This window comes from Bos javanicus, chromosome 25 (genome assembly GCF_032452875.1).
Source record: "Bos javanicus breed banteng chromosome 25, ARS-OSU_banteng_1.0, whole genome shotgun sequence".
Taxonomy (NCBI): domain Eukaryota; kingdom Metazoa; phylum Chordata; class Mammalia; order Artiodactyla; family Bovidae; genus Bos; species Bos javanicus.
This window is the reverse complement of record NC_083892.1, coordinates 20,843,682-20,868,778: the sequence shown is the minus strand read 5'-3', so window position 1 is coordinate 20,868,778 and position 25,097 is coordinate 20,843,682. Positions and strand designations below refer to the sequence as shown.

Sequence of the window (25,097 nt, the reverse complement as noted above, 5' to 3'; positions counted from 1 at the left end):
CAAATCTGTATTTTTGCTAATGTTATTTTAGAGGAACAAACGACAACTGTCAGATTCCTGAGTATGTGTAGTTGGTCAACAAGCAGAGCTGTTAAATAGAATTTGTCAAACAAACACCTACAGATCTGGCCAGAGATGTGAGTGGATTTGGCTGGGAAGATTGTTCCGGGAGTTTTCCTGGAGGAAGGGAAGGCCCAGTAACAACTGGCTTCCATTCCACCTCCTCCTCCGGCTCCTTCCAGCTCCAGCTGGGTGTGCGATGAATGAGGCTCCTTCAGCCCTCAGCCTGCAATTAGAGCACCCAGGAATCCTGCTGATAACACCCTTTTTCCACGCTGGGTTGGTCCTGTCCCTGGAAAGAAGGAGCTGGAACAATTTCCTTGTTTCCTGGGAGGTAGGAGGTAGGCCAGAGCGTGGGCCAGAGCTGGGCCTGGCGGGGGTGCCATTTCAGCACACCCACCCTGGAGGAAGGCTTCCCAGGTGGCACTAGTGGTAAAGAACATGCCTGCCAATGCAGGAGACATAAGAAACCCTGGTTTGATCCTTGGGTATGGAAAATCCCCTGGAGAAGGGCATGGCAACCCACTCCAGTATTCTTGCCTGGAGAATCCCATAGGCAGAGAAACCCCCCGGGTGGGCTACTGTCCATATGGTCGCAAAGAGTTGTACAAGACTGAAGTCACTTAACACACACGACACGCACCTTGGGGATGCCTCGCTGGCAATCTCCCGAGCTGTCTCAGTGGAGGAGGGAGGGGACAGAGACAGATAATTGCCCTTGGGGGCATTTCCTGGAACACCACATAGCGTTGTTACTATTGTTCAATTGCTAAGTTGTGTCCGACTCTGAGTGACCCCATGGACTGCGGCGTGCCAGACAACTCTGTCCTTCACTGTGTCCCGGAGTTTGCTCAAATTCACCTTCATTGAGTTGCTGAGGATATCTAACCATCTCGTCCTCTGCCACCCTCTTCTCCTTTTCCCTTCCATCTTTCCCAGCATTGGGGTCTTTTTTTAATGAGTCAGCTCTTCGCATCAGGTGGCCAAAACATGGGTGCTTCAGCTTCACCATCAGTCCTTCCAATGAATATTCAGAGTTGATTGAGGATGCTATTAACATCCATGTACTACCTTTGCGAGCTGCTGCTGCTGCTGCTGTTAAGTCGCTTCAGTCGTGTCCGACTCTGTGCGACCCCATAGACGGCAGCCCACCAGGCTCCCCCATCCCTGGGATTCTCCAGGCAAGAACACTGGAGTGGGTTGCCATTTCCTTCTCCACTGCATGAAAGTGAAAAGTGAAAGTGAAGTCGCTCAGTCATGTCCGACCCTCAGCGACCCCATGGACTGCAGCCTTCCAGACTCCTCGGTCCATGGGATTTTCCAGGCAAGAGTACTGGAGTGGGGTGCCGTTGTCTTCTCCGTACCCACTCACTATTTTGTTTTCTGAGATTTTAAAAAATGTGCAGAATCCTGCACTATAATATGCATAGAACACCTATGCGGTTTTTAAAAATAGGAGAGCAAACACCAATTCTGAGCGCCCGCTGAAGAGGGGACCACCACCAGCCAGTTCTCCACATGCCCTTAGACCTCTGATCACCTCCACTCCTGCCACCCCCTCCCCAGAAGTTTCTGTTATCCTGATTTCTGTGGCCAGTGCCTCCTGCTTTTCTTTATAGTCTCTCTTACTATTTTCCTTTAAGTCAACTCTTTTATTTGTTTTGGCTGAGTCTTTGTGGCTGAGCTTGGGCTTTCTAGTTGCATCGAGCAGGGACTACGCTTTGTTGCAGTGCGTGGGCTTCTCATTGCAGTGACTTCTCTTGTTTCAGAAGACAGGCTCTAGGGCACACGGGCTCAGCAGTTGCAGTTCAGTATTTGTGGCACATGGGCTTAGTTGCCACGTGGCCTGTGGGATCTTCCTGAACCAGGGATTGAACCCGCCTGCATTGGCAGGTGGATTCTTTACCACTGAGCCGCCAGGGAAGCCCCAACTCACTCTTTTAATTCAACTAAATTTTTTTGACTTTTTTTTTTTTTGAGTTAAATTCACGTAACATGGCATTCAGCATTTTAAAGTGTACCGTTCCGTAGCACTCAACATATTCACTCCTGTCTATCTCCAGACATTTTCTTCACCCCCGAAAGGAGATCCTGGACCCACTGAGCAATCACCCCTCACCCCCCACCTCCCCCCAGCAACCGACTTTGTCTCCATGGATTTACTTATTCTGAGTACTTCACGTAAATGGAATTACACAATGCATGGCTGGCCTCCTTGGATTTCCGCGGTGGTCCAGTGGTTAAGAATCTGCCTTCCAATGCAAGAGACATAGGTTTGATCCCTGGTCATGGAACTAAAATCCCGCATGTCTCAGGGCAATTAAGCCCGCATGCCACAAGGAGAATCCAAGTGCTGCAAGTAGAGAAGGCCCCATGCACTACAACTAGAAAAGAGCCGAGCACTGTGACAAAGACCCAGCACAGCCAAAAAGAAACCAAAATCTAGATATTAACTAAATAAACTAAAAGAAAACTGTTCCATCACCTCTGGCTTTTCCCTCTGCCTGAAATGTTTTCTCAGATATGAATGACTCCCCGAAGCTGTTCAGATAATACCCTTGCCCAGAGGTCTCCCCTGGCACGTAACTCCCAGGCTGGCCCCTCTGCCTGCCCCTGGACTCCCAGACCCTCTCTACCCTGCAGTACATTTTCCTCTTTCTGTAGCACTTCTCACCCTCTGACGCGCTATCCACTGTACTCACTTCTTACACAGATTGTTTCTGGGTCTGCTCTCCCTCAGGAGGGGGTGAGGTCCACATGGGCAGGGAGCTTTATCTGCTTGCCCCACACATGTGTCCCCAGTTCCTACAGTGCTGCTTGGCAGAGTAAGCAGTTGAGGGAGGCTGAGTAACAGAGCCCCAAGAGGTCCAGGTCCTACTCCTTGGAACCTGTGGATGTCACCTCTTTGGCACACAGAGCTTTTGCAGATATGATTAAGTTAGGAATCTTGAGATGGGGAGACTATCTTGGGGTCTCCAGGTGATCTGAAATGTAATCACAAGTATCCCTATTAAAAAAAATACAAGGGAAGATTTGGCAGCAACAGAAGAAGATAATGTGATGGGCTTCCCTGTTGATCCAGTGCTTAAGAATACACCTTGCGATGCAGGGGACAAGCGTTCGTTCCATTCCCGGTCCATGAAGATCCTGCCGCTGCGAGACAACTAAGCCCATGCACCACAACTACTGAACTCTGGAGCCCTGGAGCGGCAGCTGCTGAAGCCTGCGTGCCCTAGAACCTGTGCTCTGCAAGAAGAGAAGCCACCACAATGAGAAGCCTGTGCACGGCAACTGGAGAGTAGCCCCGACTCACTGTAACTGGAGAAAGCCCTTGCTCTGCAATGAAGAGCCAGCAGAGTCAAAAGTAAATAAGTGAATATTTTAAAAATAAAAGAAAACAAAGTGATAATTAAAGCAGGACACTACTCTGCTGGCTCTGAAGATGGACGAAGGGGCCAGGCATCAAGGAATGCAGTTTCAGAAGCCAGAAAAGGCAAAAGGACAGATTCCCACCTGGAGCCCCTGTGGTGTGCATTGTCCTGCCACGCCTTGATCTTAGCCCTGTAGGACTCTTTTCATAGCCCTGGCCTCCAGAACTGTCAGGGAATACATTTCTGTGGTCGTAAGCCCCTCAGTTTGTAGAGATTTGGTACAGCAACCACAGGAAACTAACACAGAGCTCAGTAAACAGCTGTTAATGAATACACTGCCCAATCAGTAACTAAAGGAAACTCCAGTATTAAGTACAACAAGCAGAAGGTAACTGAGAAAACAAAGGCATTGTAAACAGAATGAGGCAGTTAAATTGGGCTGGACAGCCAGAAATCTGTGGGTTCTGATTTGGCTTTCTCTTTGTTAAAAGAAAGACCTGAGCACCCATCAGAAAGCGTTAGAAATCAATGAGCCCCAAACTCAGACTTGATGTCTCTGCGTGTTGAAGAATGAAATGGCCTTCCACATTCTGTCCATGGTACTTAATGCTCCAGTTTGTTGGGGTAGGGGAGGAGGTCAAGGCAGACTTCACAGAGATGGTGACCTCCGTTCCTGGTCTTGGAGGGTGAGTAGAGAGAGAGTCTCTCTCTCTCTGCATTGTAGAGAGTCTACAGTGCAGAGTTTTGCATTGTAGCTAAGTTTGGGGGCCACCACAAGTCACCACTCTAGGGTAGGTCCTCTGACTTGAGGAATGTAGCTGAGGTAAGGGGGAGTCGCCAGGGGCATGTCAGCAGGACGTCTGTGAGGGGCTTGCCCTGCGGAGACATCCCCCCGGGCAGAGCCTGGAGACTGGATGGGAGATAGGAGAGCTGGGGGATTCGTGAGGAGGGGAGCCTTGTGCCCCTTTTTGTCTGGGCTCCGTCTCAGGCTCCAGCTGCGTCTTTAGTGTACAGGTCTCAGAGTCCATCACTGACTTTCTTCCTGTTTGATCTGCTTTTCTTCCATGGTGACCTCATCCCCTCCCCTGTTGACCCCCACAAGTCTCTGTCTGGCCCAGACCTCTTGCCTGAGTCTTCAACCCCAGGAGAGGCTGGAGTCTATCTGATACCACCCCATGGGGTGCAGGCTTAGGGGGGACATGTTGAGTCTGAGGCAGCTCTGTCATCAGGGAGATATTCTACGGGCCACGGGATGCTTGAGGCTGGGACTCAGGGGCCTGGAAGGGAGGTCAGAAGAGCAGTGAGGTCAGGAGCTCAGTTTGAGAAGAACAAGGGTGCATCAAGAACAAACATTTCCACGACCTGCTTGTAGAGCCATTGCCCCTTGGAGTTGGTAATGTTGCATCCTGCCCACAGGCCATAGGTGTGAGGCCTTGCACCGAGGCCACAGCAGCGGAGCCCAGAACCAAGGTCACCTCCGAAGCTAATTGAGCCCCTTAGTAACCATTGCCCAAAGCCCCCGATCATCACTAACAAGCTTCCTGACTCCCAATTAGGCAAAGATGCCCACTCCAATAAACACCCTATGGCACCCCAACCAATCACCTAATGCCAACCTTTCAGCAGGAATTTTGTCTTGACACTATAAAACTTGTCTATTAACTCAGTGAAAACTGTCGACTTGCCCTGGTCTGTCAGGATTTGTCGGTCTGCTGCACTTGCAGTGCCTACTTTAGCTCTGCTCTTTGTTCTTAATAAACTCACTCCTCTCTGCAATACTCTGTGTCTGAAAATTCTGCTCCAACCTGCGCTCAACTCCTGGTACGTGGCTGCTCATCCGAGGGGTCTGGGAATGAAGCAGTCCTCCCCCATCCCCACCTCTGTCTTCGCACAGGAGGGCCCTTCAGCTGAGCAGGCTGGACCTGAAGCCAGAGGATATCGGAGGGGAAATCCTCAGGGGCAGATAGACTTGAAAGGCAGGGTGCACAGTGGTTAAACACACGAGCTCTGAGACAGGCCAGGGTCCACCCATTACTAGGGATTGGGGTCACAAGAATGGGGCCCACAGGGATGGTGTCCTGGGCCTCTGTTTCCTTATCTACACCTGTACTGTGAGAATCCCACAAACCGGTGTGTGTGGAGTGCTCAGCAGATTCCCTGGCCAACAATAAATGCTTAATGAATATTAGCCATTGTTATGGTTGTTATTGTTTTTATTAGCTCCATAAACTTTTCCTAAACACCATCACTATTCTCAGTCTTACCCCAGTTTGGGGACAAAGAGATAAGACACAATTCCTGCCCTCAAAGCATCCACTGTTTAATGAGAAAGGAAAGGAAAGTGAAGTCGCTCAGTTGTGTCTGACTCTTTGAGACCCCATGGATTGTAGCCTGCCAAGCTCCTCTGTCCATGGGATTTTCTGGACAAGAATACTGGAGTAGGATGCCATTTCCTTCTCCAGGGGATCTTCCCAACCCGGGGATTGAATCTGGGGCTCCCACATTGCGGCAGACTCTTTACCATCTGAGCCACCAGGGAATTGTTTAATGAGAGAGACAGACAAATGGATAAGAAATTGTATGAAGGAATGGAAACTAAAGGGCTTCCCAGGTGGTGCTAGTAGTGAAGAACCCGCCTGCTGTTACAGGAGACACAGGAGATGCTGGTTGGATCCCTGGGTCGGGAAGATCCCCTGGAGGAGGGCATGGCAACCCACTCCAGTATTCTTGCCTGGAGAATCCCATGGACAGAGGAGCCTGGTGGGCTACAGTCCATAGGTTTGCAAAGTCAGACATGACTGAAATGACTTAGCATGCTCACTTGGAGACTCTCTTATAGAGGAAGCTAGAAAGGGAAGGGATGGGAAGACTCTGCTGAAGTGGTGATATCTGTACCTAGGAGGATGAGTGGAGGAGGAGAGAGGGCAGCATTTGGCACCATAGGTTGGCTAAGGCTGGGAGCCGGGCAGGAAGGAGGTGACTGAGCCATGGGGTGTCACCTGTGTGCTGGGGGAGATGTGGGTGGCTATGCCTCCAGATGCTCTTGACCTCCCCTTTGACAAAGCCAGGCTTCCCTGGTGGCTCAGACGGTAAAGAATTGGCCTGCAATGCAAGAGACCAAGGTTCAATCCCTGGGTTGGGAAGATCCCCTGGAGAAGGGAATGGCGACCCACTCCAGTATTCTTGTCTGGAGAATCCATGGACGGAGGAGCCTGGTGGGCTACAGTCCATGGGGTCGCAAAGAGTCAACACGACTGAATGACTAACACTCACTTTGACAAATCCAGCAAATCCTGAGCCTTGCTGCAAACGTTCTGCCTGTGACATCATGCTGAGGCAGGTTGGTTCCACAAATCTGAGGCCGGGCCCCCACCCCTCCTACTTCAGGGGAGGAGGAGGAAGCTCCCTCTGTGCAATGCCCAGGCAGGCATCCGTGGCAAGTTCCCTGTCGGCACTGGCTGCAGCCACCCCAGCCCAGCATGGACAGGAGCCAGGCTCTCGCCTTCTGTAACCTGATGCTTGCCTGCATCAGCCCTGACTTCTGAGCCCACTCCTCAGGCAGCTCCTGCCAGAGGTCACGGTGACCTTCTCCCTGTGTGCTGCCATGCCTCCTAGCAGTGCCCCACCTGCAAGGACCAGGGGAACCACTGCACGAGGCAGAGATGGCTGTGGCTGCCACAAGTCTGAGGTGGGGTTGGACCAGGCAAGTTTCCCCGTGTCTTCCTCTTTGTTTTTTTGACTGAGCTGGGCCTTAGCTGCTTTATGCGGGCTTTTTCTGGTTGTGGTGAGCGGGGTCTATTGCTGTGCACTGGCTTCTCATTTTGGTGGTTTGTCTTGTTGCAGAGCACAGGCTCTAGGGCACACGGGCTTCAGGGATTGTGGCACGTGGACTCTAGAGCTAGGTCTCAGTAGTTGCGGTGCTTGGGATCAGTGGCTCACAGCTTGTGGAATCTTCCCAGACCAGGGATTGAACCCATGTCCCCCACATTGGCAGGAAGTTCTTATCCTCTGCGCCACCAGGGAAGTCCCCCCTTGCTCTTTCACTGAGTCTCCTGCCTCCATCTAGCAGCCATCCTTGGGCAGAAGGCAGTCCTGAAATGCAGGCCTGTCCACATTCACAGATGAGGGACTTCCTTCTGCCCTACAGCTGGGTGTGGAGCCTTTCCCTCTTCCCACCTGGACTGACAGGAGCCTCATCCTTAAAAGGCACAGACACTGATTGGATGCAAAAATGGTACTGATAAAGTGCATGGGCTCTGGAGTCACACTGCCTACGTTGGAAACCCAGCTCTGCAACTTCCTAGCTGGATCACCCTGGGCTAGTCACTCAACCTTTCTTTGTCTCAGTTTCTTCATCCACACAGTGGGATAACCATACCTACTTACTGTGCTAATCCCAGGGTTGGTAGATTTCTTTTTCTGTACAAGGCCAGGGAATAAATACTGTAGTCTTCCGGGGGGCTGCAACAGCAGCTACTCACCTCTGCCTGCTGTGGTAATCCAGCCATACACAATTAGTGAACAAAGGGGCATGACCGTGTTCCAATAAAACTTTATTATGGACACTGAAATTTGAATTGCATATAGTTTTCATGTCACAAACGGTCCTTCTTTTGATATTTTTAACAGTATTAAAAAAAACAAACAAACACGAAAATCACTCTTAGGTCACAGGCAAAAACAGGATTTGGCTTGTGGGTTGAAGAGTGCAGTCCCCTATGCCAATCTTTGGAAGTGCTGAGTGCAGCAGCCAGCACATGGTTCTTGAGCTGATAGTAGGCACCTACTGTATGCTTAATACACGTCAGCTTCTATCATCATGGAAGGTGTGGATATGGCAGGAGGCAGCTGTCCACGTGGCTGACTTGCTGCTGAGGGGCAGGCCGTCAGTGGGGGAAGGTGGTCTGCCTTGGAGAAAAAGCAGCTGAGATGGGTTATCAGGAAGTCATGCCTTGGGCTACCACCGGACAGGAGTGGCCAACAGAGTCCTTTAACTGGCCCTTCTCTGCTAAGGGCCCAGAGTATTGGCTTAGCTGCCCAGAATGTGTCCCCCTCCCTGCCCCAGCTCAGAGTGAGGGCCTCCTGTCACAGCCCTAGGTGCCCCCATAGAGCCCCCTTCCCCTCTAACACTCCAAGGACCCTGTGCCAGCTCCCTTCTGAGGGCTCAGAGCAGACCTTGCCCCCATGTCAGCGACTGTTGCTGCTGCTAAGTCACGTCAGTCGTGTTTGACTCTCTGCGACCCCATAGACGGCAGCCCACCAGGCTCCGCCGTCCCTGGGATTCTCCAGGCAAGAATACTGGAGTGGGTTGCCATTTCCTTCTCCAATGCATGAAAGTGAAAAGTGAAAGTGAAATTGCTCAGTCCTGTCTGACTCTTCGCGACCCCATGGACTGCAACCTACCAGGCTCCTCCGTCCATGGGATTTTCCAGGCAAGAGTACTGGAGTGGGTTGCCATTGCCTTCTCCGAAGTCAGTGACTAGGAATGGTTTATTCACAAACAGCTCCAGCTCCAGGCCCAGAGCTTCCTCCTATCTTTGGCACCAGGCAGTGAATGTCAGGCCTCAACACGTAAAGTCACATCCTTGGGTCCCAGCCCAGGCTGGAGGAGTGGCTGAAACCCCCAACTTGGGGCTTTGGAGGAATCTCTTGCTCTCTCTTTCTCTCAAGATCTGGCCAAGAACTCTGTCAGGCTTCACTCCTGGCCTTTGTCCAGGCCGGCCCCATCTCCTTGGCCCCATCTCTCTCTGTAGCAGGTGTGCTAAGGGGTTTGGCCTGCAGGATCTAGCTTGTCCTAGGCGGCCGTGAGTACGGCTGGGAGGGGTCCGACGGTCCCCTGCACATGCCCAGGCCCACCTTGTTCAAAGCAGACTCATAGTCAATGTCTCTGAAAAGCCCAGTGAGGGGAGGACACCCCCTGTGTGCTGGAGACTCTAAGTTCTCAACCGTGGCTGGTGGTCTTGGCTCCATCTTTCTTCCCCGTCCTGCCTCAGGACTCAGCAGGCACCTGAGTGTCTGTGAGCTGACTGGAGAAGGCCCTCTCCAAGCGCAGGGTGTTGTATCTGGGGGGTGGTGTGCCAGGCACCTGGGACCCTGGGGCTGGAGGCAGACTCAAGGCAGAGGTGAAAGTGGGCAGGTCATCGTCTATGTCAAGGCTGGGGTTATCCCGGCCCTGCGGGGCACGGGGAGCCTCAGGGCAGGTGGGTGCTCGTCTCCGGGCCCACCACCCCTTGGCTTTGTGCCACTGGTGGCGGGCAATGATGGAGAGGGAGTCAATGAAGAAGACCTCAATGATCTCAATGACGCAGACGACGGAGCAGCTCATCCACAGGCCCAGCTGGCCACCGATGTTGGACAGAAGCTGTTCGATCTGCAAGGGAGGCCAAAGCACACGATCAAGGGGGAATCCCCACCAAGCTGGCTTCATGCAAAGACCCTGAGGCCCAAGGGAGCCACTGGTTAGCCCTGGCCCTGAACAGGTTTGGGGAAGACAAGGGCAGGCTGTCTGTCCCCTCCTACCCTGCCCATTCTGATCTGAGGCCTGGTTGGCCTTTGGTGGCCCTACTAGCTTGGGCTGGACCCCCCACAGTCTGACTCTGCTCCCTGAGGCCAGGCAGATGGGCAAAGTCGCAGACTCAGGACAGTCTCAGAAGGGAGCCACTCACGCTGTTGGCAGGGTTCTCCATGATGGATCTCTGGTTCAGATCTTTGTAGAATATCAAGAGTTTGGCCAAGTCTGTCCTGTAAGAATTCCAATAGGCAGGGCCAAGGTGAGTTGGAGGCTTTTGTGCTCTAGCAAATAGCCAGCCCCTCAGCATGGCTGTGTATCTCCGGCCCAGCCCCCAGCAAGGCCCAGGCTCTGAGCTCCATAGGGTGTCTTAGAACCTGGTTTATGGGGTTCCTTGTGCACCACAGAGCACATCTCCAGCCAGGACCTAGTCACTCAAGCCATCCCTTCACTCAAAAACCATTTCTCCAGCTCTAGACTAAGTCAGTCCCCACAGCTGCCCTCCCACAACTAAACCCTGCAATCGTGATTGTCTGATGGCAATCTAAAACACGTCTGGAAGACAGGTAAGTGATGTAAACAAACCAGAGGGGAAAAATGATAATAACCATAATAACAGCTAGCACTTATTGACCACTTCCTGTGTTGCCAAGCATTCTTCCAAGAACCTTGTGTGAATTAACTCGTTTAATTCGCACAACAGTCCTATAAGGCAGGTATCTCCATTTTACAGACATGGAAACTGAGACACAGATTGGTTGAGTAACTTGCCCAAGACTACACAGCTCATGACTGGTAGAGTTGATATTCAAACCTAGCTACATCTGACTTTAAAGTTCGTGCTCTTAACCACTCACTGTACTAAATTCCCTCCTGTTAGGACTGTGGCAAGCTAGAAAATTCATGCTTATCCCAGAAAGGTAGCCAGTACTCAGTACTCTTCAGTGCTTTGCAAAAATGGAAGTTGAATGTTGCCAGAATTTTTGATCTCTCAGGAAAAGTTGGAAATAACAGGTTATATTGGTGGAATCATATTTGGCTCAGGGGTCATCACTTTGCAATACTTGGTTTAACAGTTTTCAATGATTTGATCAAAGTCTATCTTTATTATTAGACTCTAAGGAGAGATAAGAAAGCCTTCCTCAGAGATCAATGCAAAGAAATAGAGGAAAACAACAGAACGGGAAAGACTAGAGATCTCTTTAAGAAAATCAGAGATACCAAGGAAACATTTCAGGCAAAGATGGGCTCGATAAAGGACAGAAATGGTATGGACCTAACAGAAGCAGAAGATATTAAGACAAGGTGGCAAGAATACACAGAAGAACTGTACAAAAAAGATCTTCATGACCAAGATAATCACGATGGTGTGATCACTCACCTAGAGCCAGACATCCTGGAATGTGAAGTCAAGTGGGCCTTAGAAAGCATCACTACGAACAAAGCTAGTGGAGGTGATGGAATTCCAGTGGAGCTATTCCAAATCCTGAAAGATGATACTGTGAAAGTGCTACACTCAATATGCCAGCAAATTTGGAAAACTCAGCAGTGGCCACAGGACTGGAAAAGGTCAGTTTTCATTCCACTTTCAAAGAAAGGCAATGCCAAAGAATGCTCAAACTACCGCACAATTGCACTCATCTCACATGCTAGTGAAGTAACACTAAAAATTCTCCAGTCCAGGCTTCAGCAATATGTGAACTGTGAACTTCCAGATGTTCAAGCTGGTTTTAGAAAAGGCAGAGGAACCAGAGATCAAATTGTCAACATCCACTGGATCATGGAAAAAGCAAGAGAGTTCCAGAAAAACATCTATTTCTGCTTTATTGACTTGTCAAAGCCTTTGACTGTGTGGATCACAATAAACTGTGGAAAATTCTGAAAGAGATGAGAATATCAGACCACCTGACCTGTCTCTTGAGAAATCTGTATGCAGGTCAGGAAGTAACAGTTAGAACTGGACATGAAACAACAGACTGGTTCCAAATAGGAAAAGGAGTACGTCAAGGGTATATATTTAACTTGGCTTATTTAAACAAGGCTGCTTATTTAACTGAGTACAGATGCAGAAACGCTGGGCTGGAAGAAGCACAGGCTGGAATCAAGATTGCCGGGAGAAATATCAATAACCTCAGATGTGCAGATGACACCACCCTTATGGCAGAAAGTGAAGAAGAACTAAAAAGCCTCTTGATGACAGTGAAAGTGGAGAGTGAAAAAGTTGGCTTAAAGCTCAACATTCAGAAAACTAAGATTGTGGCATCTGGTCCCATTGCTTCATGGCAAATATATGGGGAAACAGTGGAAACAGTGTCAGACTTTATCTTTCTGGGCTCCAAAATCACTGCACATGGTGATTGCAGCCATGAAATTAAAAGACGCTTGCTCCTTGGAAGAAAAGTTATGACCAACCTAGATAGCATTTTCAAAAGCAGGGACATTACCTTACCAACAAAGGTCCGTCTAGTCAAGGCTATGGTTTTTCCAGTGGTCATGTATGGATGTGAGAGTTGGACTATGAAGAAAGCTGAGCGCCGAAGAATTGATGCTTTTGAACAGTGGTGTTGGAGAAGACTCTTGAGAGTCCCTTGGACTGCAAGGAGATCCAACCAGTCCATGCTAAAGGAGATCAGTCCTGGGTGTTCTTTGGAAGGACTGATGCTGAAGCTGAAACTCCAATACTTTGGCCACCTCATGCGAAGAGTTGACTCATTGGAAAAGACTCTGATGCTGGGAGGGATTGGGGGCAGGAGGAGAAGGGGACGACAGAGGATGAGATGGCTGGATGGCATCACCGACTCGATGGACGTGAGTCTGAGTGAACTCTGGGAGTTGGTGATGGACAGGGAGGCCTGGCGTGCTGCGATTCATGGGGTTGCAAAGAGCTGGACACGACTGAGCGACTGAACTGAACTGAAGTACCTTGGAGGCAAGGATCATGTCTGCTTGGTCATCATGGCACCCCCCAGCACCTCACACCTTGCCTAGTGGACATTAAATAAGATGCTGGAGACCAAACTGGGGTAGGGAACCGTGTAAACAGTAATGACCCAGAGAAATGTGAGTTTACAGGGCAATCCCCCACCCACCCTCTCCACCTTTGTCTCCATCTGTTGAGATCCTTGAACTCTGGCCTGGCTGATTTTTGCTAAAAGTCTCTTGGAAGTGAATTTTGATAAGGAAAATCAAGTGCGATTAGAAGCTACAAGGTTTAAAAGAGTATTTTTCCAAGTGGGTCAAGATACATTAGGAAATCATGAAATAAATGTACTGAGCTTACTAGTACCTTTTACAAAGTGAAATATAAAACATCAGGTTGCATGCACAGAGAGATTCGAAATCTTTATCAACTGATATAGGCACTAAGCATTTGGAACTATGCTGTGACCCGTCAGACGGTTGTAAACAGTTGGTACACAAGTCGGATGGTTTGGTACACAAGTGTGCAACATCTGACAAGCAGCCTGAATGCCCTGTACATCATAAAAGAGTACTGTTTCATGATAGTTTTATTCTGGCAGTGTATTCAATGCACCACAATAGGATAAGTATCAATATTTTCATGCTGTGCGTTGTGGTCAACAGTTGAGAGCCCTTAGCCTAGAGCAGGGCCTACCTCATGATAAGACTCAAGAAATAACTGTTGAATAAAGGAATGAGTGAAGGGATGAACAAATGAAAAGGAGAGGGTTTAGCACAGAGGAATCAAGTAAGGAGGCTGGAACCAGGGTGGGCTGGAGCAGAGGGAGCAGGGCAGAGATCAACTTACTTGTTGAGTTTCTTCTTTATTTGCTGGCTTTGGTCCCAGGTGAGAATAGACAGCAACCATTTCTGTGGTGGAGAAAGAAGTGGCCTGGGGATGCCTGGAGAGGCCAGAGCCAGCCTGTCTGCTCTCTCCTCTCAGCCCCAGCTCCTGACATGGACCTCCCCTGTGGATCACCTCTGAGGCCAGAGGACTCAGCCAGGACCTCAGGCTACAGGCTGAAGGTTCCAGGGGGGAAGAGTGGGCAGAGTACTTACCTCGGAGACCTCCGATGGCCACTGTGCCAGGCTGGTGGTCAGTGTCCACTCCTTAAAGCTAAGCGGAGAAGGGCATGGAGTGAGTGTGGGTGGCCTGGCCCAGCCCAGCCGTGTTCGTCCCACCCCTTTGGGTCCACTCACCTGCAGGCTTCCTTGCACACCGACTGGCAGCCCAGCTCTTCCCGGACAAAGGCCTGGTGCAGCTGGTAGTAGCAGTACACTGAGGAACGGGGTGCAGGGAGATATGAACTTTGGGGCCACAGGGCCCTTTCTAGGGTTTCCCAGTGATGCCCCCATGCATGCATGCTTAGTGCTTCAGTCGTGTCTGCCTCTTTGCGACCCCATGGCCCATAGCCCGCCAGGCTCCTCTGTCCGTGGGATTCTCCAGGCAAGAATACTAGAGTGGGTTTCCACGCCTTCCTCTAGGGGATCTTCCTGACCCAGGGATCGAACCTGCATCTGCCTGTATCTCCTGCATTGCAGGCGTATTCTTTACCCAGGCTACTTGGGAAGCCTGATAACCCCACAGTCTCCTTTTAGTGATTTCACCTTCCACTTTCTACAAATACTAGTTCTCTGGAAACAATTGCTACCTTGCGATTTTGAGAGACAGAAAATTGCCACAGTTAAGAACATTAGCTGGAGGTGGGATGGGTTGGCAGTCCTTGCCTTGGGTCTAGCTTTGTTAGACCCTGGCTGTGTGACCTTGGGCAAGTTGCTTAACCTTTCTGAGCCTCAGTTACCTGTTCTGTGAAAGGACACTATCAATAGTCCCTACCTCCTCAAGCTGACAGAGGGTGTTAGGGACTTCGCAGAAGCTGGGGTGTAGCATTTGGTCATTAATCAGAAAGTGGAATTCAACCCAGGCTTCACAACAAGAGTGAAACTGGTTAGTATCTCTCTGTCTCCCTCAGGTCAAAAGCCATCAGGGCAGGGTCCTGGGAGGGCCTTAGCTATTGCCAGGATGGGGCTGATGCTGCTCCTGGGGTGTGCAAGGTCGGGGTGTGCAAGGTGGGGAGTGTGCAAGGTGGGGGTGTGCAAGGTGGGGTGTGCAAGGTGGGGAGTGTGCAAGGTGGGGGTGTGCAAGGTGGGGTGTGCAAGGTGGGGGGTGTGCAAGGTGGGGGGTGTTGGTGTCTCACTCACTCCAGTTGGGGTGCTGCTGGTAGTTGCAGTAGTCAGCTCCCCGAGGTAGAGGCTGACTGTACTGGGCACACCCGCAGTTCTCTACCATCTTTGCCTGGAAGCACGAGTGAAGGCAGATCTGAAAGACAAGACCCAGGAGTTCCCTTAACCTCCTTGCTTGCAGCTGCCAGAGATCTCCCCTCCCTACATCCCCCAGTCAGAGAGGGTCAGCCTCCCACAGCCTCGGCAGACAGCATAAATGTACCCCTCATGTCCTAGCTGATAGGGTCAAAGGGACAAAGCTAGAAAACGTATTGGGAATTTGAGCTGTGGAGGCCAGGATGAGCTAGAGAGGGGCTGGGGTGGTCATTTGCCACCATGTGAGTGCTGACCCAGAGGTTAGTGGGGAACTTGGAGCAGGTGCCAAGAAACAGAGAAACAAACACAGTCTCCAACTTTCCAGTTTTCAGCTGCACGCACTCCACGCAGGGTCCCTGGGGATCTTAAGGTACCATGATATCCACAAAGCTTAGAGCCATAAAAGCTAACAATGGGGGCTTGGAAGTCAGGCTACTTGAGTTCATATACCAGCTTTGCCACCTCCCAGTTGTGTGACCTCAGGTGAGTTACTTAAACTCTCTGATGCTTTGTTGTCTTCATTTGTGAAATCAGTATAACAGCACCTACTTCATGAGGTTGTTGTGATATGAATCGAAAGATGTAAAGTGTTTGTAAATGCTAGCTTCTCACTAAATATTGTCCCGAGTGTCTTTCCACTGAGCTGACTTTTCTTCTGTCTTAATGTCAGTGTGATTGCATCTCTATTTCTTACAAGCAGACCTTGTCTGACCACTAGTCTCTTTTCATTCAGTGTCTCCACCACCTCTCAGCTCAGCTCTAATAGAAGCTAGAGGATTCAGGGCAGAGGGCGCCTGGTCCTTTTGCTCTGCTGGGTGATTCTCATTTGACTCTCTAGGTGTCCTGGTGGGAGGCAAAGGGCAGACTCGCAAAACAGAAGACAAGGTGTAACAGGTGATCGCACCCAAGGGTCAATGTAGGTAATAACTAATGGGTGGTGGAGATTGCAGGGAACCAAAGAACGTGTCTCATTTGATAAGGCCACTCTACCCACTGTTTATCCTGTAGGAATACGGGCCCATTGTTACCAGATCTTGTTTTTCAAGAGAAGCTAGAAATCTGGGTTTTCTTATGAAATTCCCCGACTTTTAAACCGGGTGAAAAACCAGGTGGGCAGGTTGGTAGAGGCCTTGGAAACCACCGATTAGCAGTTCCTGATCCAATGCAAACTCCCCTGGTGGCTACTGAGGAGCACACAACTTGTCTAAGGCTGTCAGTGGATAAAAGGCATCCCTTAGCCAGCCCCTCCCAGACTGCCTCCTCCTCCTGTCTCTCATTCCCCAAGGCTGATTTGGAAGCAGGTTTGCCGAGCTGTACGTTCTGTTCCACGCAAACCTCGACTAAGCTCTGGTTACAGGTGGGTTGAAGAGGACTGGAACCAGCCGGCATCATTTGTTCTTGAGATCTTTGGATGAACCCCAGGATTCTCACCACAGTTCCTGGTCCCAGACACACCCCAACCTATATATAATTCTGTCTCCTGGGTCCAGACCACAGCCTGGGGCTGGGTGCTGTCTCCAGCCTGTACCTGGAGGGAATACGTGGCATTGTAGATGTTCGTGATCTGCACGTCACTCCAGTCCTCCGTGCACTGGCTGTAGGGATCACTCAGCTTGAAGGACTCCGTCTGTAATCACAGCAGCACATATTCAGCCCTGCACCTCTCCAGGACCCAGACAAGGGGCATTGCTAGCAGCTTCTAGGAGCTGAGCAACCACCTACTCATTCATTTAACAAATTTATTTATTGAGCACCTACTAGGAGCTTGATGCTCTTCTAGGCACTATGTCGCTCAGTTGCTTAGTCATGTCCAACTCTTTGCATCCCCATGGACTAGCCTGCCAGGCTCCTCTGTCCATGGGATTTCCCAGGCAAGAATACTGGGGTGGATTGCCAGGCCCTTCTCCAGGGGATCTTCCCGACCCAGGGATTGAACCTGAGTCTCCCACATATCCTACATTGGCAGTTGGATTCTTTACCACTGAGCCACCAGGGAAGCCCTCTTGTGAGCACTATGGAATCCACAATGATCGAAATAAGTTCCCTGCTTTCCTGGAGCTCACATTCTAATGCAGTAGACAGATGACCAAAAAGCAAATAAATCATTTTGAATAATTTTTTATAGTGATTAATGGAACTAGGTAGAAACTGGAAGGGTTGGGAGGAGGGGACAACCTTTCCAAAGTGATTAGTAAAGACATCTTTGAGAAAAGAACATGTTGGTTGGACATGGAATGGCAGGAAAGAGCTGGACTTGTCAAGAAACATAGGAAGAGGAGTAGGCAGAAGGAGCAGCCAGAGTGGAGGCGGGAGAGGGCCAGGGTGGCTGGACCATGGTAAAAGGGAGAGCTGTTGCTGGAGATGACGTCCGAGAGGGATTTAAGGACAAATTGTGGCAGTCTCCTACACTGCTGAGAAACATGGGTTTGGATTTGGTTTTCTGAAGAGTAGTGAGCCACTGAAGAATCCACGGGGATGGGGCAGGAGGGATTAGATGAGCAGTGACTGTGCTGCATGGTATTCTTGTCTCAGCGAAGGACTCATTTCCTACCTTCTTGCCTTTTGGTCCCAGAAGGTGATTTGGAAAAATGGACTTTCTTATAGAGGACCAAAGAATGCCCAGCAGTATAGAATGATACCCTGATCAGAGGAGGTAAGAACATTGCAACTCACTATTTGAAAGCCTTATTAAATTATGTTTTTTATTATGGCTTACACATTTGATTCTAGCTTAATATTTGTCACTATAAAGGAACAATCCAGACAAGACAATTAGGGGAAAAGAAGGATAATGTCTCCCAAGGGGGAGCAAATATAGAATATAAATTGTGACCAACTCACAGCTAGGATTTGGTGTGTGTGTGTATGTGTGTGTACAAAGTTTTTTTTTTTTTTTTGAGATGGGGAGGGTAAAGGGCAAATGGATGTCAGATTTATGGGAGGGAAGAAAATTCCTGAAGAGTGGCTGAATAGAGAGAAAGATAGTTGGGGGTGGGTGGGGTGAGGGGGAAAGAAATCAAGAAGTTTGGTGCAGATAGAAACTATAGCCATCTCAAAGGGCTATGATCTCTTTCTGTTTGTATTGTAATTCATCGGTTGATCCATTAGTCTTCCTCAATTAACTGCAAGAACCTCCAGGGCAAAAGACAGAGCTCATTTTAAAACATTTAAACAGAAGAAGCAAAGAGGAAAGTAATCATCTGATTTCCTCCCTTCCCCTGGGCACCTACTTCAACAGGTCAGATTTCCATCCTGAGACCCAGACAAAAAGATTCACATGTTCCCTTGCCCTACGATATCCTTTTCTCATTCATAATAAAGAGTGTGTGTCTTTCCATGTCAGTATAGAATAAACAGACTTACTTCATTCCTCTAAGAGCTGGGGAACAAACAGATTCGGAGCTTCTAGTACATGCCAGGGCTAGGCTGGGAAATGGGCACAAGATGCCAAGCAGTGGCTTCCCTCAGGGCACTTTCACCCAATGCTACCCTCTAAGCTTCTCCAAGCTGCACACTCCCAATCAGGTGTCCCTTGGAGCCCCCAGGTCCTGCTAAACTGGCCACAGAGCCTCGAGTGTCAGCCCTGGGCTCTATTTGCCTGCAGGGAGCGTTCAGTACCCTGAAATCTAGAGGAGAGGGTCTGTCCACACAGGTAAGCCCTATGCAGTTGGCAAAGGCAGCTGTGGCTCCTTCTACTTTGAGAACCAGCCTGAAGACCACTTCCAGGAAACTGATTGTGAGAAAATCATTAACATCATGATTTTTATGCTTTTTGAGTATTCAATGGCCCTTTACTCTGAATGATGCTTATCAAACTCAGAGCTCCTGGATTATTCAGGCTGTTTCCTAAAACACCTGGGCTGGGGCAGGTAGGGCAAGCAGCCTTTTTAGAGTGGAATAGATGTCTTCAGCTTCTCGGAGCCTCAGTCAGAGGAACCTGGACAGAGCCCTGGCTTTCTCTCACTCTCTCTCCCCCTTACTCCCTCATGTTTCATTTCCGCTTTTCCCTGTCAGCTTTCCAGAACTGCTGACATGGGCAGGGTGGGGAAACATTTTGGCTTCTGTCCTGATCCCTAGGGACCCCAAAATGAAAATGAATATATGTGTGTGTGTGAGAGAGCGAGAGTGTGTGAAGTTTAAACAGATGGATAGATAGGTGTGTGGTATGCATGCACACACAGGTGTGTGTGGGTGTGATTAGGCGTATGTGTGCACATGTGTTGTATGTGGGTGTATGGGGAAACAGACTCATTTTTCTCAAACCAGGTCCTATCTGCTTCCTTCTGAGAATTCTGGGGGAGGAGGGAAGTCAGACAGGAATCCTTAGCTCACCCCTGTAAAGTCTGAACTGTGTCAGAGAAACACCCAAGGGCAACAGGAAACCCTAGATGGAGTTATGGGTGCTTTGACTCTCTTTTCTTTTGTTCTGTTTTTATATTGTAATAAGTTATGAAATAATTCCTAGATGCTAATAAATTATAAGAATTTGTGTTTCTAATCAGTGGAGGAAAAAGAACTATTCAACATATGAAGTTAGGACTACTTGTTAAGAATTTGGAGGAAGTAATAAATCCTATCTCAATTTCAAATCCTTCAGAGATAGAAATTCTAGTGGGTTAAACTTTTAAATGAAATAATGAAATATTAGCTGAATAAATATGTACCAGGGAAAAATAAATGTATCAAAAACAATAAAATTCAAGGTAAAAAGAAAAAAAAAAGAAAAGAAATAATGAAATAACTGGAAGGAAATTCAGCTCAGTATCTGATCTCAAGGAGGAAAAATACTCAGTAAACATAATGACTTAAGAAGAAACCGAAGACTTTGACTATGTAAACATCTGATGTTTTGCATGTGAAAAAGGTAGCATAATGAAAACTAAAATGAAAGCACAAACTGGGAAAGATATTTGTAACACATACGGCAAATCATTAGTACTCCTTCTAAATACTATATGGAAGAGAACAATATCTCACTCATAAAGAATGGGGGTGTCAGGAAGGACAAGAAAAATCTCCCCTAATGCTTATTTTTCCATCCTTTCATATCTCTTTTCTTTAAAAAAAAAAAAAAGGTGTATAGTAACAGCCAATAGTTTTGGAGCACTCAACACACACCAAGCAGCATGAATCAGCTCAGTGAATTCTCACCAGCCTGTACAGTAATTTACTATCAGCCCTATTTCACAGTGAGGTAACTGAGACACAGAGATCACACGACCAAAGTGCAAAGTTGGGGTTTGGATCCTAGTTGTCTGGCTCCAGAGTCTGAGCCCTTAATTCCTGTTACCAACATGCCTGTGAAAAGAAGAGGGTGCTTTAAGATAGGAATGCACAGTAGGGTTTGCAGTGGCAGTGAAGTCTCGCCCCTCTTCAGGGCCTGGTCCGCAGCCCCCTAGGTGAACTTGTCTTTGCCCACTTCCTCATCTCCCATTCATGATCCAACCTATTGTGCTTTGGTTTCTGTTCCACTCCTTCCACTGAAAACTGTTCTGGCAAAGAACCAGTGACCTCTTGGTTGCAAAACCCAGAAAACAGCTTTTACCCTTAATCTTGCCAGACTGCTCAACTGTGTTTGGCACTCTAGCTAACACCTTCCTTGAAACGATCTTCATTTCTTTGACACCAAGCCTTTCCAGCTTCTGCTGCTAATTTGGTGCCTCTATTTCTCCATTTCCTCTCTGCTCAGCCCTTAAACATCTGTGTTCTGTCTCAGGTCTTGAGTGATGGCATTTATTTCTAAGTCTAGAACTATGTTAGATGCAGCCCACACCCCGCCATTGCCTCTGGATTTTTCTCCTGAGCTCCAGGCTTAGAGCATCTAATCACTGGACGTTTTCAGCCTGATTTCCCAAAGCTACACCTTGGGTATGTGCCAAACTGAAGTGGTCATTTTCTCCCTGAACCCTACTCTTCTTGTATTCCCTAATTCAGAACCTGTACTCCCATTCAACACAATACCCAAGTCAGAACCTAAATATGGATCTAACTTCCCCTGGCCTTTCCCCAATGACCTTGGTTGTCAAGCAGTGTTGCTTCCACACTGTAAGATCTCTCAAATCCAGTCACTTCTGCTCATCCCCACAGCCATTGCCTCAGGGAGGGAGTCATAATTTCTTTCTAGTATTACTGTAAATACTTGGCTGCTACTGTAAATACTTGAGCCCCAACTTGCTCAAACTGTGATTTGAATACTCTAGTATTTTGAGTGCGCTTCAAAGTGGTTTTTCGAAATGATTCACTACATTATGAATCATTTTGAAATGAGACTTCAAATCCTTTCTGCAACCCCCTTTGTAATTGCTCTGCCGTTTGTCTGGAGTGGCCCTTCCTGATTCTATTTGCCTGACATTTGTCCTTAAGAAATCATCATCTAGAAAGCCTAGACCAACAGCTTTTGTCCTGGCTCCGGTTCATCCAGCCATCCAAAAATATTTACGGAGGATCTACTATGCTCTAAGAACTGAGCCTGGGAACAGACAGAAATGGTCCCTGTTCCCACAGAGCTTGGACCTGTATTGCAAAGCTGTGTTATCTTCTCTTAAAGGTGAATTTTGAAGGTAGGTGCTCTGTTATACCCATCTCTGAATAGCCAGTGCTTTGGACACACAGTCCCTCAATGAATGAAAGAAGATTTGTTAACCAGCTGCCTAACCAACTGATTCCACCAGTTTAACATGCTTCTCAAAAGTAAATAAATAACTACCTAAAAAATAAAGAAGGAAGGAAGTCTAGTGTGTTTGGATTTATTCTTAATGACCCTCTAGTGACCTCTCAGTAATCTTTGTTTTTTTCTGTTGTTGTCTTAAATGCTCATAAATCAGAACCAGAGCTGCCTGCCCCTGCTCTGTGGCTTTGATTTTGTACATCTCAAGTTAGGTGTAGCAGAAAACCCACCCATGTCTTTGTTTACCCATCACTGCTAAAGGGAGCATTTGCTTAACAATGTGATGGGCATTCTTAAGCTCAGAGAAGAAAACCAGAGGGCAATTCCCTTGGTTCTCAAACTTTCCCAAGCTCTAAGTTTGCAGACACTGTAATAGGCAGGAGGGAAGAAGAGCACGTGCTGTAAGAATGTGCTGTAAATTCCAGGTGCTTCTTCAAGTACAAAATTGCCAGGGGAACATTGGACCAAAATGCTCACTGTTCTGATCAGGGAGTTTTGTAATCTGCTGGTAAAGAGAGGAATCAGAGACCTAGTTCCTTAAGTAGGAACCTAAAGTCTTTCAAATCACAGTTTGAGCAAGTTGGGGCTCAAGATTTTTTTTCCTGGGCCATCAGCATCCACACAGGCCAAGTTGGTACACAACACTTCTCATGTGGAACAAACTGCCCACATTGAACAAAGCCCCTAAGTGACATGGCTCCTTTGAGCGCCGGGGCTCCCAGATGACCATCCCCATGGTTTCTCTTGTCCAAGGTTGCTCTTGAATGGGACATGGCGAGGCATCGAAGCCACAGATCCCAGTTCAGCAACTCTGCTTTCCCAACTTAAATACCACTTCCTCAGGAAAGCGCCCCTTGAACTCTCCACTACCCCCCCATAAAAGCCCTATATCAGGCATCTCTGTGGTATGCTCTCATGCATCCTGTATTTATCCTTCTTAGCACCTATGATGATTATAGTTAATCACCTATGTGATTTTTGGTTTTTTATTATAAATTCTCTCTGCTAGACCCAAAGTCTAAAAGGACAGGGACAGTTCTGGGGACACTGATGTAGTTCCAGGATCTAGCACACATGAAGTGCTCAGAAAATGCTTGTTGGATGAATAGATAATGGATAGATATATGCACTCCAGTGCCTGTGATGTGACTTTGTAACACTTCGGAGACAGCATTTACGGCTGTGCTAAAGCTCTGGTGTCATCCTAGCTCTACTTTCTCTGAGGAAGACACACTTTTCTTCTTCTTTCATTCTAAACTACTCAGGTTTCTAAAGCTGAGGTTCCTGAGTTTGCTGCCTCTTGGAATGACCGCTGGGGTCCGGTAAAAATACAGATCCTTGGGCTCATCTCTCAGAGAGATTGATTCAGTAGACCTGATTCTAATGACCAATCTAGTTTGGAGACCACTTCTCTGGAGGAAAAAATTGTGAGGGATGAAGGGTAAGAGGTTTAATTTGGGGTGTTAGTGAAGTGAAAGTTGCTCAGTCGTGTCCAGCTCTTTGTGACTCCATGGACTATACAGTCCATGGAATTCTCCAGGCCAGAATACTAGAGAGGGTAATGTTTCCCTTCTCCAGGGGATCTTTCCAACCCAGGGATCGAACCCAGGTCTCCCGCATTTCACGCAGATTCCTTACGAGCTGAGTCACAAGGGAAGCCCTTGGAATGTTAAGGTTCGCTATAAACAAAGGCATGAACAAAGGGTCCATAAGGAGAGATTTTTTCCCCTCCATAAATAGGTGAAAAAAATACCACTAAGAATGACTGTCAATTAAACTTATAATAGATGCCATTTTTTCTTAAATTAGCAAAGATTAAACATTGCAGGGAGATCCAACCAGTCCATTTTAAAGGAGATCAGTCCTGGGTGTTCTTTGGAAGGACTGATGCTAAAGCTGAAACTCCAGTACTTTGGCCACCTCATGCGAAGAGTTGACTCACTGGAAAAGACTCTGATGCTGGGAGGGATTGGGGGCAGGAGGAGAAGGGGACGACAGAGGATGAGATGGCTGGATGGCATCACCGACTCGATGGACGTGAGTTTGAGTGAACTCCAGGAGTTGGTGATGGACAGGGAGGCCTGGCGTGCTGCAATTCATGGGGTCGAGAGTCGGACGTGACTGAGTGACTGAACTGAACTGAAACGTTGCTTGATATCTGTTTTGGTACAACATCATTGGAGGGCAATTTGGCTAATCTACGTCTTGAATGATATACTTCTAGGAGGTAATTGGATGACTACACATCCCACTGCACTGTTGTTTTTAGTCGTACCTGGAAACAAGCTCAAGTGTATCAACAGAGAATTGCTTCAATAACTTAGCCACACAATGGGATATTATGTCTTTAAGAAGAATGAGGCAGAATCTATGTGTATTGCTATGGAACTATTTCCAAGCTATACTATCAAGTGAAAAGTGGGGCAGAACAGTATTTTGCATTTGCATAAAAGAAGAAATGATTATAGGACTTCCCTGGTGGATCAGACGGTAAAGCGTCTGCCTACAATGCAGGAGACCCGGGTTCCATCCCTGGGTCAGGAAGCTCCCCTGGAGAAGGAAACGGCAACCCACTCCAGTATTCTTGCCTGGAGAATCCCATGGATGGAGGAGCCTGGTGGGCTACAGCCCATGGGGTTGCAAAGAGTCGGACATGACTGAGCGACTTCACTTTCACTTTCACTTTCATACACAGGCTTGAAGAAGACTATAACACCCTTCTGAGTCATGGAAGCAACAGCCATAGCTGCATGTGAAGGAAGGAGGAGACCAGCAGTTAGGGATAGAAGAGGTGTGTCTGCACAGTAGGATCCTTGTACTGACTTTGTACATATACTCCTTTGAAATAAGTACTTAATAGTTATTGTGGTAGGTAGAATGAGAGACAGAGTCACAGAGTGAGAGAGAGACTGGCATAAAAAAACCCAGGCCTAGAAACAGGAGACTATACAAGCAGTGACGTGACCAGGGGTGTCCTTGGACACCCCTCACCTTGCCCTTCTACTTCCACTGGGCATGGCCAACCCAAGGATTGGAGTCTGCAGCCCAGATGTGCTCCTGGTGACAGGTATGAGTGTTCTCAGCACCCAGTGAGCTCAGAGAAGGTCAAAGACTTGATAGAAGAGGGGTTCTTGGTACATGAGCTGAAACTGATGGAAGCAGGAGGGACTAAATAGACCTGTGAAGGCCCAGTGACTTTCCAATAGTGGTT

The 25,097-nt window shown here is 48.3% G+C and overlaps 1 protein-coding gene across 2 annotated transcripts in view; it reads right to left on the bottom strand.

Annotated features, from left to right (window-relative positions):
• Positions 1 to 7,967: 7,967 nt before the first annotated feature.
• SCNN1G (sodium channel epithelial 1 subunit gamma) overlaps positions 7,968 to 25,097 on the bottom strand; it is a 31,201-nt gene continuing 14,071 nt past the window's right edge. For both annotated transcript variants that reach the window (XM_061401413.1, XM_061401414.1), the window contains exons 7-13: positions 16,748 to 16,846; positions 15,103 to 15,220; positions 14,101 to 14,179; positions 13,960 to 14,017; positions 13,709 to 13,770; positions 10,097 to 10,172; positions 7,968 to 9,801 (exon numbers count right to left, since the gene is read on the bottom strand). In XM_061401413.1, the coding sequence (XP_061257397.1) occupies positions 9,421 to 9,801; positions 10,097 to 10,172; positions 13,709 to 13,770; positions 13,960 to 14,017; positions 14,101 to 14,179; positions 15,103 to 15,220; positions 16,748 to 16,846 (873 nt within the window). In that variant the 3' untranslated portion in view covers positions 7,968 to 9,420. The remainder of the gene's footprint in view (positions 9,802 to 10,096; positions 10,173 to 13,708; positions 13,771 to 13,959; positions 14,018 to 14,100; positions 14,180 to 15,102; positions 15,221 to 16,747; positions 16,847 to 25,097) is intronic.